Source organism: Anser anser, assembly GCF_964211835.1.
Source record: "Anser anser genome assembly, chromosome: 10".
Lineage (NCBI taxonomy): Eukaryota > Metazoa > Chordata > Aves > Anseriformes > Anatidae > Anser > Anser anser.
In genome coordinates, this window is record NC_139730.1 from 2,168,781 (window position 1) to 2,183,855 (window position 15,075).

General features: G+C 56.1%; 1 protein-coding gene across 1 annotated transcript in view; it reads right to left on the reverse strand.

The window, feature by feature from the left end:
• The window catches only part of SMAD6 (SMAD family member 6), a 34,720-nt gene that overhangs the window by 15,024 nt on the left and 4,621 nt on the right, over positions 1–15,075 (reverse strand). The window contains exon 3 of the mRNA XM_083851247.1: positions 14,623–14,700. Within this exon, the coding sequence (XP_083707373.1) occupies positions 14,623–14,700 (78 nt within the window). The remainder of the gene's footprint in view (positions 1–14,622; positions 14,701–15,075) is intronic.

A 15,075-nucleotide genomic window follows, 5' to 3' on the forward strand; every position in this document is an offset into this window, starting at 1 on the left:
CGCAAGCAGCAGCGGATGAATGGGAACGTGAAGTTCCTTTAAGGCAGAGCTTGATCGACATAGCGCAGCCTCCAAGGACAGAAGGCTAAGCACCCCCACGTGCTGTTAGCAGCCCTCCTGTCCTTACTTCCTTTATAAATCCATCATTCAAGCCCCAGACCCCAAGCCCAAGGGGACATTTGTCTCCGTGAGCCCTGAGCCCCGCTCAACACCAGGTCCCCGGGTGGCTGCACGCCACTGCACCCGGCTGAGCTGCTCCCCATGAGCTCTTCGGTTAGCAAAACTCCCCGTTTACTTGGCATCGTTCACCTCAAAGGCCCTAAAACCCCAGCCAAGCCCGTTCCCCTTTCTGTGCATCTCCAGCTATTGACGCTGCTCGCCACCAGCTCACCGAGCCAAGCAGCCGCGCGTTGTGTAACGGGGCTGGAAAAGCAATCAGGAGGGGCCGGGGAGCCGCGCGCGGGTTCCCGCGGGGAAGGCTGGAAGGGGCAGCAGCCCGGGGAAAAGACTGCAAGAAACTCAACTTTTGCTCTGATAACAACAAACGCTATTTTCTGCCCCTGACGTCATGCTCCCAACTGCTATGAAACAATGGCCCCCGTCCAGCGCCGACTGAAGGCGCTGAGAACTGTGCCATTCATTTCGGGGAGAGCAGGGCCGAGCCAGCGCGGTACGTTTCCCTCTTTTAAAAATAGTTTGGGTTTCCTGAGCACCTAAATCCCCTCCGCTGGCGTGGCGGGCACAAGGACACATCCCGGCACCCTGCAAGTGGCTCCTTCTCCCTGTAGCCTGCAGTGAGGGTCCAGAAGAATGGCTCAGACACGGACTTATGCATTAATCTAATATCAGATCAGATTAACCTCAGTAAGAGGACTGCTACCCGGGCAGCACCGATGTGGCACAGAAATCACCACCTGCAACCTCTCGCTAAGGTACTTCGTCTCTCCATGGATGTCGGGTCATGCTCCTAGGTTACTCTGGATGTAAAATCAAGCTGGAAAGGGACCGCGAGCGTAAATACACCAGCGGATCCTTCCACCTGCAGACACGGAAGCGGTTTCACTGGTGGCATTTGGCTGCACCTGCGCCACTGAGCACCGCTCGGGAAGCGCTCGAGTGCCCGATTTCCGAAAGGCCAGCCCAGATCGCTCCCCCTCGCTGTGGCCGTGCCGGGTGGCACCTCGGAAACAACCCCAGGTAGGGGGGACCTGACCCATGAAGTCTGGGTGGGCACCGCCAGCGCTCGCCGCTGCCTTCGCACCCCTGACCCCAGACAGTTCGAGTCTGATCCCGTACGAGCCCCTGCCACCCACGAGAAGCAGCACACCGAGGACTCGCCGTCAGGATAAAGGCACAGCGCTTTGGGGACCCACCCCTGCTCCTGCACGCTACACATCCTGAGCAGTATCTCAGCTTATTCACACGCCTCAAGCACCACAAGCTGTGGGAAGCCTCCTCCAAACGGGCACTTGCCCCATGGATCAGCTCCAGGATGAGCCCGTGCTGTCTCCTACAGATCAATGCGCTCACCCGGGTGCTGAAGAAAAGCTCGTTATCTCTGCTAAGCCATAAACCAGCCCAGGTAGGCTCGCTCACCCCTCCCTCATGCAGTTTCCTTGATGGCTTCCAAACCCCAAGCTCGGCTTTTCCTTCCTGCAGGTTTTAACCCAGTCGAGAGCCGAGGCTTTTCCAGGCGAGGCAGCCGAGCCGCACGGGCAGCGAGTATCAGCATACAGGACACCGAGCGCAAGCAGCCTTTGAAGCAGAGCCCTTCAAAGACACAGACGCATACCGAATCCACCGAGGCTTTTTACACAAACAAATTCAGGACGGCGAGAGCAAAACTGATTTGCAAAGATCTCTAATGCTAGAAGTCTCGAATGACCGACCCTTTCGAGCGCGGCTGGATTCAGTCCAGCTCCCAAGGCCCACAGCGATGACTCTACGTGGAAAAGAGCAGGGATATTTCAAAATACGGGGCCGTAATCATCTGGGCATAAAACACAGCTTAATTTTTCTGTTTCAGCAGCGAAGAGGCTGCCCAGAGCGCTCTTACTCTAAACCCAGCGATGCGTGAGTGACATTTTTTTAAACATACTTTTGCTGACATTTCCCTTTCATTAAAATAGCTCAACAATGGGGGGAAAAGCAACTCGCCGCGCACATAGGATCTTTACCTTACTTTGTACTCGCAGAGGAATTTCCTTGATCTCCTCCGGAGTGGAAGTTTCCACGGATCCCCGGCTCGCGTCACAGCCGTTTGCCCGAGCAGGGAGCCCCGTGGCACCGGGCTGCTCTCTTTTTACGGAGGACGGCCGTAAAATCTTTTGAGGCCGGGTATAAATCGGCTCGGCTAAGAGAAGACGGGTGGGACGCGCACCCCAGGCCCCGGGGGTGCAAACAGCTGTGCCCCCCCCAGTCCCGGAGCTGGGTGCGGAGCTGCCTGCGGGCAGGGAGGCAGCGGGGGCGGAGGCCGGGTGGAGGAGGCCGGGTGGAGGAGGCCGCCGTGCAAGCAGATGGTGCTGGGGAGGCCCAGCACCGCCTCGCCTGGACGCCCGAGTGACACTGTACCCCCCCCGCCCCGAGGAACAGTGTCACTGGTTCAGAATCACAGAATGGTTTGGGTCACAAGGGGTTTTAAAGGCCATCCGCCCCCCTGCGATGGGCAAGAACACGTCCCACCAGCCCAGGCTGCCCTCAGCCCCATCCTGCCCGGCCTTGAGCTGCTCGCTTGCCAAAGCCACCGTGTCCTGCAGACAGAGCCCTCCTGTGCTCAAGTCTGCCAGAAGATGAGGCAAATGCACCAGCTGGGCTTGGAAAGCCAGCACCCAGCGTGCTACAGCTCGTCGAGGGACACGAACCAGCCTGAGCCTCCTCTTGCCCACCCCTTGTCCCAGGATCACCCATCCCACAAGGACAGGAGCTCACACAGCAAACCGAAATGGCTTCGGCTGAACCAGGAGGATGGGGGCCAAGTGATGGAGTAAGAGCCAGGCTGGTGCCGTCCTGTGATGGGGTCTCCAAAAACCACAGCAACCCTGTGCCTGCGTCCCCCTAGAAGCCACCTGAAGCCTGCAACACGCTGGCCTTTAGGAAACGCCACCTCCCAAGGGCCGTTACTGATGCACAACAGCCATGCCACCACAGGGGTCCTCTGGTGGGCTTACTCCTAACGCGTCAACCAACTACCACCGATGGCTATAGACTGCAGCAGGTCAACAAGTTAGCTATCGCTGCCATTCGGACCAACCAGCCCCTTCACTTCCCTGCATGCAGCATTTCGGCAGGTTCCCTGCAGGAAAAACGAACCAACGGGGCAGGAAACATGACACGAGAAGACACGTCTGGGGCACCAGCATCAAAACCCAGGCTGCTTGCCCCAGGTAAGGCTTTTGCTACGTGCCGCTGAGCTACCCAACACATGGCAGCCTCTTGCCTCGGCACGGCCACCTGCCCCAGCTCTCCTCTCCTTGCCCTGGATCTGGGGAGCCGACTGAACGTGCCGTGGATCCAACGCCCACCCACCAGCGTCCTCGCTTGCACTGCGGAAACCCAGCAGAAACCCACATGAGATGGAGGAGAAAGCCCCCAGCCAGCTCTTGCAAACTCTGGAGCTGGAGCTGTCACCCTTGCCCAACTCAGGCCCCAACCATAAAACAAGCTCCACAATAGCGTTATTTATTTTTTTTAAGTCACAAATTATTTCCAGCAGCAGGAGGGTGGAAGGATGCAGTGTGCTGGACCCTGCTCGCCGGCACTGAGCCAGTCTCATAAATGGTTGGCAGCCGGCAGAGCAGCAAACCCATTTCTATTGAAATGAGCTTGTTACTACTAATTTTTACTGGCTTCCCAATTGATTCATAAAGTTTTGTTGGTTTCTTTTTTTTTTTTTTTTTGGTTGGTTGGTTTTTCTTTGCAGATCTCAGAAAGCACTTCCTGAGACACTTGGGGGAAAACAGGCCCAGGACTCCCCACGAAGGGCTGCCCCTTGTGTTCCAGGGCAGGCGCCCACATGCCCATCCAAGCCACGACATCTCGCTTCCAGGCTTTCATAAAACCTTACTAGAAGGGGTCCTCCAGCTTTGAATGGGCTTCAATCAAAACCTCATGGATTCGGCTGCACCATTATCAGCCCTGGGGCAGAAACAGCTCGAGACCTCAGTGGAGGATGCAGACACACGCATCTTCTAGGGATGGTTTGGGTGCACGACATTTAACTCCCATTTTTTGCATCTGCTTGCTCCGTGCACAGCTGGGTGCACCAAGCTGTTGCACTAAATAAACCAAACGGATTGAAATTTAGATAAGGAGTTTTTTTGTAATTACCAGCAACTTTAAGCTCCGAGACCTGGCTCAACTTTGTCCCTGGAGCTTTCCTCAGAGCCTGAAGAGAGCTCCTCCTCTTTTTGGACAAGCAGGGTCAGCCGAAGCCATACTCCCCTATGGCCAATACTAGCAGGGCCACACCACTTTTACACCACCAGAAGTCCCAACGCAACGCAACGCAACACAACTCAACTCAACCTAACCCAACCCAACCCAACACAATGCAACACAACGCAACGCAACACCTGGACATGAGCTGAGAGCACCATCAGCCACTTAAGCCCAAGAGGAGGACGCTACAGGAGCCAGCCCACTCAATTGTCTGTGGGATATTTCAAAATGTCTTTAACACTTTCGTACGTCGCTTCCCCTGCTTACTGCTTAGACTTAATTAGTGGAAAGACCCTTCCCCATCCATTTGATTCCCTTTTGCAAGCATCAGACTCTAAAGAAACGTGAGCACAAGGCAAAACACAGTGCAATTCTGTGGTTCCCTTTTTGCAAAAAGATATGCTACGATTCCCATTCACCTTAAAAGGAAAATGGAGAAAAAGTATACAGCCGTCTCATTTTCACGTGCTGCTCACTTCAAGGCTCAAAGAGCAAACGGGCGCGAGCTGCAGTGCACGAGGAAGATGTGACCGTGCTCACCCAGCCACCGCGAGGAGCGGGGACACAACGGCATTTGTTCAGAAGGGGCTGAGAGCAGAGCCAGGAGCGTTTACAGCCACCACGGTCAATGTTTGCTTTCTCTGCCGCCCGGGCACGCCGGGGACAGCCGGTCAGGGATCGCAGCGCCTTGTGGCGGGGGAAGACGGATCAACCGCGCCATTCTTCCCAGCGCACAGCCCGGCGCGGCAGCTCACAAGCGGCCGTTGTCTGAGCTGGGCACTCGCCCCTCCACCAGAACTGGCCACGTTTTGTAACGGCCTGGGAAAAAACAAGGAAACGAAGGAAAAGCGACGTGCTCCGAGCAGCACGTCTGCCGCTCCCCAGCCTCCAGAGACAGGGTGAACACATAGGAGATGGCACAGCGCTGTCAGCACCCACCGAGCAGATGCCGCAAGTGTGACACCTCTTTTCAAGTGCCTGCCGGGCTGGTTTTCGAACCAGGAAATGCATTCTGTTCTTTATTATATCCATTTTTTTTCTTTCTTAAATAGTCAACAGCAGTTTGCATCACTATGTGTGAAAGAGTAAAGCAGCTGGCTTTTTTTCTCCTTTAAGAAAGTCTTTAACATTCTTTGGCTCTTTGAGTGGAAAAATCTTAGCAAACGAGACCTTAATAAATGGAAAGAGCTGAAAAATAGCCTTTCTGCTGGCACACTTCGCTCCTTCTAATGGAATATATAGATAAAACTGACACATCTGTGTCTTGAACCTTCCTCAGCGCTGCTGCGAGGAATCCTTCCCAGGTATCCCCGGCACGGCGCTTGCTGGATCCGGCACCGATTCATAAAGTTAAAGGCTTTTGTGCTTCCTGACTCCCCACGGGGTAAGAGTGCGCCCTTGCCAAAACCAGAGCCCCAGCTGGGAGCCGCGCTCCATGCACAGAGGGAGCGACGGGGGCACCCCCATGGGCACCGCGCGTGGGCACTGCAGCATCAGGAGATGCCCTGCAGCAGGACGAAGCCTCCAGCTCCTCCTCCAGCCTCTGAAGCCCAGCTGAGCCAGGGAAGGGCAGCCTGATCCTCCTGCCTAGGGCGAGGACCGTCCCCAAATCCATAAAGCCCAACGCAGGCGGAGGAAGAGGAGGACGGCCACCGGCACAGCTCTACAAAACCCAAGCGTGGAGACCATGAATCTGCCATCGGTCCAGCTGGGACAGCAAATGTGAGACAGGGTACACAGATAAATGGCACTCTGGGGAGAGAACGAGGGTTTTGGTCCAGGGTTTGCTCTGGGAACCATGCTCTGAGAGGGATGGGAAGGAAAAGGAGAAGGGAGCAGCTGCTGGTGGAGGTGGCACAGCCCCTGCAGGTGCCAGAGGCCACGTTTGGAGGCTCCCCTCTTTTAGACGGACACAAACAACGAAAAACCACTGGGAAGAACTCGGCATCCTCTGGATGCCTCCCGCTTTCCCAGGGCAGAGGGAAGAGCCTGGCCCCACCTGCCCCGACCCGTGTTGAGGCCGCTGCAGGACCGAGGTTAATGGAGGAGAGCAGCGGCGATGCTGCAGGGCTGGACCACATCGACCCTGCTGCACGGGGCCCTCGGACAGCCAGGAAAGGCCTCCTGCTCCCCCAGGAATGAAAAACTGCTGAAATGAATAATTGCATAAACAGATACGTGAATAATCTCTACTGACTCCTTTCTTCTATCGCTGGGAATTTGACCTTTTAGCAGGTTCTGTATACGGGCTTTCACAACCCAGAACATAAAGCACTGCCTGCATGGAAAGCATCGCAGTCGGGCTGCTCCCAGAGCAAGTCTGCACCCAAGAGGAGAGGCAGGAACGGGTTTTGTAGCATGGGGGAGTTCAGGTCTGGTCATCTTGGGCGTGAAAGAAACGACACGTGGGATGGTTATCCAGCACCAGCTCGACAAGGAGCCCAGACCTCATCCCTCCCCTCTCCGCGCTCTCAGCCCTACAGCAAGGCTTTTCTCCAGGCTAACCACCCTCTTTTTGGGGAAGCCACCAAGGGAAAGGCACAAAATGGGTGGGTGAGCAAACACAGCACCCTGCAAGCCCGATGCCCCCAGCACGGCGCATCTTCACCCCGTGCCATGATTCAAACAGGAACAGCCGTGTGCCTAATCCCCGCCGATCCCGAGCACTTTGGGAGGACAAAGAGCCGAGTCTCCTTCGCCAGCAGATTTAACCTGGGGTTCCAGGGACGGAGGCACTTCAAAGCCGGCAGCAGCCCGGCCAGAGGCAGTAAAGGGATGTACTTTTCGGCTGCTGAGCGGCGAAGTGAAAGCCACACAAATAAGCAGTGTTCCAGAGAGGCAGGTTTAGCCATCAGCCGCTCTGAAGGACGGGAGATGTTTTTCCTGAAGTCTTTTTTTTTTTTTTTCCAGTTTGTCTTGGGGTATTTTTTTTTTTTCTCTTTCTTACTAAAACACGTCTCGAGCTCTCGCACCGCACACCCCGCTTGGATTTGAGCATCCTCCAGAGGTAAAATGCTGAGTTAGGGACTGGCGTCCAGGAAAGGAGGTGCCTTTGATGAATAGCAAATCGACGGACTTCAATCGTTTCGGTAAGCGCCACAGATTTAATAAGTTATTTCCGTGGAAAACCTTAGTAACTCGGTTATGAATCAAGCCTATAAACACCTCTCACTCATCAAAGTGCCACCAAAAAAATAAAAAAAATCTATTACTGTAACTCTGAATGCTAGCCTCTCTCTACAGGTCGCTCCAAGAAGCCAAAATTCCCCTTCAAAACATTCACCGTTTTCAAAGGTCAGCAATACACTGTGTCCAGTATTCAGCAAATCCATTTAAGAAGTAAAACACGCACAGAGAGGGAGTTCAAACAAAGCCGTGCCATCAGATGTGCACTGCTTAAAAGACACAACCGGAGTTACATCAAAAGGACTTTTACTACCTAGAAAGCCGTATCCAACTCCTAATAGGGTGCAAGAATGTAGTGTTTTGGCTACAAAGATTAAACTAATTTACTTTTAAGTAACTTGCTTACTTCCTGATGTTTCTTTTTTTCTTTTTTTTTTTTCCAAGTGTGATGCTTAGGTGCTTGGAGAAGCGAGGGATGTGATTACTCTGTGATTCAAGGCCAAACATCATAACTACTCAATGAACCACAGACAAAAACATATTTTATCTGGGTGTTGTACTCACTCCAAGAACTTCCATGCTGAAAACATCTCGGCTAGCTGCAGAAAGCCAGCCCGGTTCCAGGTAAGGGAGGAAGAGGAGAGGCGACTGAGTCTCTCCTCTGCAACACGCCCAGCGAAACGCAGCGTCCCCAGCACAACGCTGCTCCCCAAACGCTGCTCGTGCCGTCCCCACGCTGCTCCCCAAACGCTGCTCGTGCCGTCCCCACGCTGCTCCCCAAACGCTGCTCGTGCTGTCCCCACGCTGCTCCCCAAACGCTGCTCGTGCCGTCCCCACGCTGCTCCCCAAACGCTGCTCGTGCTGTCCCCTTGCAGAACAGTCCCCGCTGCAGAGGGACAGCACCTCTGGGGCTTTGTCCTCCAGGCACCCACCGCGTGCCCCATCCCCAGCACTGCCATCGGTTCCCTCCGCGACGGGGCGCTGCTCCCAGAGCACCCCAGGCACCCCGGTACGTTGGCTTTACAGCATCCTAGCGGCTCCACCACGGCGATTTCTCACGTCCCGGGGAGCTCTGCGTGCGTGCCCCAATGCAGAGGCACCGTCTGCAAAGCTGCTTTAACCCCGCAGCAGGCACGGGGCCAAATATCGATGAGCCCAACCTCCTGCCACTGGCTGTGCAAGACGCGGGCTGTGTTGCCGTAGACAAACGATCCCAGGGCTCTGGCAGCCAGCTCCCATTCTTTCTGTCCTTCTGGAGCAGGGACAGCTCTGATCGTCCACATTTTTCTACGTGCTGCCTGCTAAAGCAGGACCGATGGAAGAGGAAGGATGCTCTTACAGGTGGAGTAACACACACGGTGGGCTGCGATGGGGCCGCTTCCAGCTCCGCTGCCCCACTGAGCCTGTGAGCATCGCCGACACTTCTCCATTTTCCATCCCAGACGACACCTTTCCTCCTGGAGGACAGCTCTTTTGGAGGCCGGTGATGTCCTCTCACAGCACAGGAGCTGCAGACCCTGAGATCCCTCCTTGGGATGCCCGCAGCGCCAACTGCCCTTTCCCTGCACACAAACCTCTCCTCGCATCTCCAGCGAATTCCCCAGCAGTCCCTCACCCTTTCTGAAATTCATTTTCCCTCCCCACACTACTAACCTGGCCCAGCTCAGAAATCAATTCCAAAACCCAAAAGGCTTGCGTTGCGAGCTCCTAACCCGCAGGATATTTTTACGAATTTTTACGAGCCTTGCCCCGGAGGCTGTGTTTGCTGAGTCCTGATGCTCCAGGTGGGTTCAGCTGCAGGCCGGCGAGGTCTCCATGCTGCCCCACCTCCGGGCACCGCTCCTCGTTCCCCTTCCGCCCCGCAGGAACCAACAGCTCCGTGCCAGGAGCTGCCACCGGAGCCACCGCTGCGGCAAGCCCCAAGGTAATAAATCCAACAAGGACCCTCCTGTAGACCTGCAGGCTCCGGAGGACTCATCACCAGCCCAGAGAGCTTGAGGACACTCGTTGCACACCTCTGTCTCTGAAAGGGATCGGTGCTGCAAGCCGGGGGTGCCATCCCCGAGGACTTCCCCACCTTCCCTGCGGGGCTCGCTCGGTGATTCGGGGCTGCCTTTGGTGTCGGGGCCAGGCAGGGCTGGAGGCTTCGCACCCACAGCGAGGTTTGGTGTTGTGATGTCCTCCGGGAAGGGAAGGGAAGGGAAGGGAAGGGAAGGGAAGGGAAGGGAAGGGAAGGGAAGGGAAGGGAAGGGAAGGGAAGGGAAGGGAAGGGAAGGGAAGGGAAGGGAAGGGAAGGGAAGGGAAGGGAAGGGAAGGGAAGGGAAGGACGCTGCGCGGCCGCGCTCTCTGATCTGCGTTCCAGCATCCATGCAGCCCACGGGCCGTGGGGGAAAACCTTCACGCGGAGCGCAGAATTCCTCTCTTGAAGCACATTGGAAAATAGATGCACTTTATTTCCCGTTGGCAAACTTAAAACTATGGAGGAAAAATGTTTAATATAAAAACATCTGACAAAGCACCTCCAGGATGTATTTTTTTGCATCAAAGAAGTAGCTCTTGGCAACGCGCGCGCTCCTCCGACGAGAAAACCTTTTAGCCAAACCCTGATTGTTATGGACTGCTCCGAGTCAGACACGCCAGCGAGCTTTAAGTTAAATATGAAAGAAAAAGGAAACCAAAACCATTACTGGCCCAAATAAACATCTGTCTGTGATTAAGCTGGATGCACAGATACGCTCCGCTCGTTTTTTAGGAGGGATGTCTGTTTGCTGTAGCAGGACGGAGGCAGACAGGAGGAAGAGGCTCGGCGATGCTGCCCGGTCCCAGCTTCAGCCCCCAGCCCCAAAATGTTCCCAAACCCACTGCAAACCCCCCCCGGCCTCATCACCTCCAGCAGAAACTGCCACCCGACTAACGAGAAAAATACCAGGTTTTCTATTAGCAGGTAATTTCCCAGTCTCTCCCCCAGTCTGGAAAGGGCAGTGTTTGCCCAGTTTCCACACACATCCGCCTTACATATTTATAGGCTTTTTTTTTTTTTTTTCCTATCCCTAACACAGAGGATCTTCATAAATTTCCTTGTTAGCATAAATCCTCGCGGCCTGTTATTTCTGGGGGGAGAGGAAGGGAGACGCTCACTTTCTCCATTCAGTGCATTTGGAAATACGCTTCCCGAAGATCGCCCCAAGGCTGCTGGAAGCAGAGAAAGCCACCCTGCAGCTCTCCGTTTGTAGCCGGGCCATCACTGCAGCGGGGCTGAGCCACCCCGAGGCACACAGGGACGCCGTCCCCGCATCCCACCGCCACCACGAGCAGCTCCTCTGGCCTCCCAGGCCTCGAAAAAAAATGATTTAAATGAGCTCTGGCCCACTCAGTCTCGGTTTCTCCACTCTCTGTTAATTCACGCTTGTCCTCTGCCAACGTCGGAGTAATGCAGAGCGCATCCTTTGGCGGAGCCCAGCTCTGCACACAAGCCCTTCATTTTCCAGGTTTTGGATCCATTCGTGTGTTTCCGCACCAGCTCCATCCTTTCGGACGAGGCTCCCAAATGCCCCAAATTCATCCCGGACCTTCCTCAGGGACCCAGCCGCACCTTTCGGACGCTACGAGCGAGCCCACCAGGGCTGAAACTCTCAAAGAGCCTGAGCACAGGGGAAGCGAATTCATTTCTGAACCGAGCAGCACGCCGGTTTTGGAACACCTACGGCAGCATCTTCCCCGACGCCTCCTGCAGAGCCACTGGGTGCAGGCACAAGCCCTCGACAGGGCTTGTAGCCGGGGGACCGTGCGGGAGGGAGGCGTGGAGGCATGGCGAGGAGCCGTTCCCCGCTGCAAAGCCCTGCCACACGCGGGGCTCGAGCCTCGCAGGCAGCGCTGATTCCCAAAGGCCTTGCCCTCCGAACAATGCAACTTTTCCGCGCAAACATTTCTACGGCTCCCGGCTAGGCGAGGAACAAGGAGCGGGCGTGCGGCGGCACACGAGGCGAGGCGGCGTGACGAGCGGCTCGTTTCGGGGCAGAGGAGCGAGCACAAAGGCTTGGCACCGGCTGCCGCGCGAGCTGCACGCGGCATCGTCGGGCTGCTGCCTGCTCCTGCGGCTCAGACCTCCCCGTCCCGAGAGCTGCTCGAGGAAAAGCAATGCCCCAACACGATCCCACAGCCTCCAGAGGATGGACGAACTGCTCCACAAACTGCTCCTGGCAAGCAGCACCGCCGCCCCTGCTCCTGCCCTGGCTCCAGCACAGCCCTTGGAGAGCTCGACGCCACCATGAACAAGACCACAGCATCTCGGGATCGCTGCTCATACAAATTTACGAGGTTTTGTCCACTGGGAAGGCGAGGAACGGGGTCTTTCGGGGTGAGGAAGAGCCCTGGGGGAGGCAGGGAACGGCAAAGCCCCCGGGGCCGGGCTGCTCGCTGCTGCAGCCCGGCCCCAGCACCCCGAACCAGTTTGCAGAGCCGCGCAGCCCTCTACAAGCCTGGCGAGTCTAACGGGTACAGCAGCTTCTTGGCACTGCTGGAGGAGCCAAGTCTGAGGGGGAGAGGGGAAAAAAAAAAAAAAAAAGAGAGAGAAATTACTACAAATGTTCCACCAGTTATGAGTCACGGGGCTGAGCTTTGTTTCTGCCTCGCTGGATTTTGCCCTTTCCCTGGTATTTCCCCAGCCCCGTCCCGGTGAGCTGGGCTGCGGATGTGCCCCCCCCGGGTGACCGCGGCACGGAGCCACCGCCGGCAGCCCCAGGCCGGGGCAGTGACCTGGGTGTCCCCACGTGGCTGCTTGTCCCTGCGAGCCTGCCCACAGAAACCTGCCTGGGCTCCACGGGACCACGAAACACCAGGTTTTCCTCTTCAGATCCCCCCGGGGACCAGCCCCGATGGATCCCCAGGATCCGGCTGCACCGGTAAATCTCACGGAGGCAAGAGGCAGACACCCCGCAAACTCCTGTGTGCCTAAACGTGGTGATGCTTCAGCTCCTGGAAACTTGGGATCAAAGACCTCCAAGTGCCTCCTCCACCACCCCAGGCCCTTCCCGACCATTGCACTTGACCGAGGAACACGAAGCGCTCCCAACCCGGTCACGTACGCTCCCAAAACCCGCTCTCCACGGAGCTACCCATGGGCAGACAACCCTATGTTGTGGCCCAAACCTCAGGCTTCAGCCTTTCAGACTGTAAAGATCCCTGTTATAACCATGAAAAGGCCTGCTTCAAACAGCATTTTCAGTTTTTGTACGTATGAAGAGATGATCTTTCTACTTCACGCTAAAGCTTCCCGTTTAGAAGTCCGTCAAGCAAACGAGCAACAGCACAAGAATGGCGCTCTTTGTTACCCCAAACTGAATTTTGTGGTTTTCGGAGGAAAAGCCTTTTTGATGATCAAAGCCGGAGCAATAAATAGTAGCGGCTTGATGCTAGATCCAAAACGTCCTTATTTTTGGAAGGGGAGCTAAATGCACAGTTCCTTCCTTCGGTACACACAACGCGGGCAGGGCAGGCCGCGTGCTTTGTGTGCCGTTTGCACCGGCCCATTAAACAAGTCGGGATGGAGAATAAACAAACCGAAACATGGCAGAGAGACCACGGCCTAAGTGCTTTTTTTTTTCCCCTTTTACTCTGCGGCGATGACAAGTACGGGTTAATTTCAGTGAAGCTCTTATCCTCTTTCAGCCATCAGGAGCACTGGGGAAAAATAAATCACGCAGCCCCAGACTCTTATTAAAAGTTACACCATTTGAAACCACGCAGGGGGAGAGCAGGGATCCGATTTCAGCCCGATCCTGGTCACATGTTATCGTTATATTGTTCGAGTAAAAGTTAAAGTCTCCCTTCCAGTCCAGAAAACCCACCAGATGTCCCATAAAGAACTCAGCTGTGATAGAAGCTAAACCATTACATCCTCAGGAACCCTGCTTTTAAAACTCCGCCGCTATAATTAATGGCTATTATCAAGTTACAATAAAAGCCACGGGCACGGGGAGCTTTACGGGGACGGATCCAGCCCGAGAGATGTTTGCTGGGCGCTGGGAGCACACGTTTATCGCGGCACAGCGCCGGCCGACCTTGCTCCTATCAATTGTTCCCCTGCCGTGGCCACTTGGCAGTGCCACGCGGCACGCACACGGCAAGACCCCGGGACGCACACGGCAGGACCTGTGGCCACCGGGGAGCCTCCCATACAGACCCATCCCGAAAAAATGCCCACGGGGCCACGTGCCGTGCGATCACAACAACGCCACGCCACGCCGCTTGAAGGCTTGAGCATCCTCGGGGAGTGGGTTTTGCCGAACCAGCCACGTCACCGCCACCCCGTCTGCTTGCACCGGCCCCAGCGAGCACCAAACCTGGCCGGGTGCTCAGCCCCAGGCAGCTCAGTGGGTTTGTGCACCCCGACCCTAGCTGCCAGGCCCTGCCTCGCACCAAGTCCTTTCTGGCATGGAAACGAGCAGGTCCCACGGACGGGTGGGTCCCTTCTGGCCTCCTCCCTGCCGCACGGCCGGAGAAGGTCGACCAACAAGCACAGCCCTAGCACCACGCGGATCCAAGTCCTGATCCTCTGCTCCAAGGCAAAACCGCCTCCGGCAGTGCCTGCGCACCACGAAACGCAAGAAAGGGTGCAGGGGTGGGGCAGGGCGAAGCCGGGGCCTCATTGAGCAAAGCTCTGCTTGGGAGCCTCGACGGCTCTGCAGCTTGCAGCGCAGGGCCCGGCCGCGGCAGGGAGGGCAGGCTGTGTGCTGCACGGACCCCGAGAGCACAGCGCGGCAGCACCGCGGTGGATACAGCCTCACCGCCACCCCAGTGGGGACAGCAGGTCCACGCCTACCCCAGGGCCACGCGTGGCCACACACAGCCACCACCCGAGTGTCCCCGCGTGCCACCACCGGCGGCACCCCATCGCAGCCCGCACGTCTCCGAGCAGCCGCCCTGAGCCCTCGCTCTCCCCGTTCATGCCGAGCACGGGGAGGGCGCAGCACAACCCCCCCCCCCCCCCCCATTCTCCTCCTGCTGCTTCTCCTCCTCCTCCAGTCCCCGAGCTCCCCGGGAGCACAAGCGCCTGCCAACCTGAGAACTCTCCGGGCGTGACGTTGGGCGAGTTTGTAGCCTCTGTTTCAGTGTAAGACAACGTGGAATCCGATAGATCTGCAAAGAGACAGAAAAAAAAAAAAGGCACAGCTTTTAATCCTCCCGCATTTGCGAGCTCTACGTGTATGCCCGGGGCCCCTCTGCTTCCCGTCCCCTGCCCACACCTCCCGAAAAACTCTCTGCCGGGCCAGAAGGCAGCGTTTAACCTCGTACCTCCACCATGCAAAGTCTGAGTCGCTTCGACCACAGAAATAACTGCAGCGAAGTCGATCAAACAAGTAGGAACTTGGTGCTTACTGGATAAGGTTACATTAAGCCTCTAAACAATTCATAGTTACTATACTTAATTATCGCCATTAAAATTCTTGAAGCTGTTTATTCTTGCTTCCTTCCTTCCTTCCTCTTTGCTGAAGCGAAGGAAACTTTGTTTTA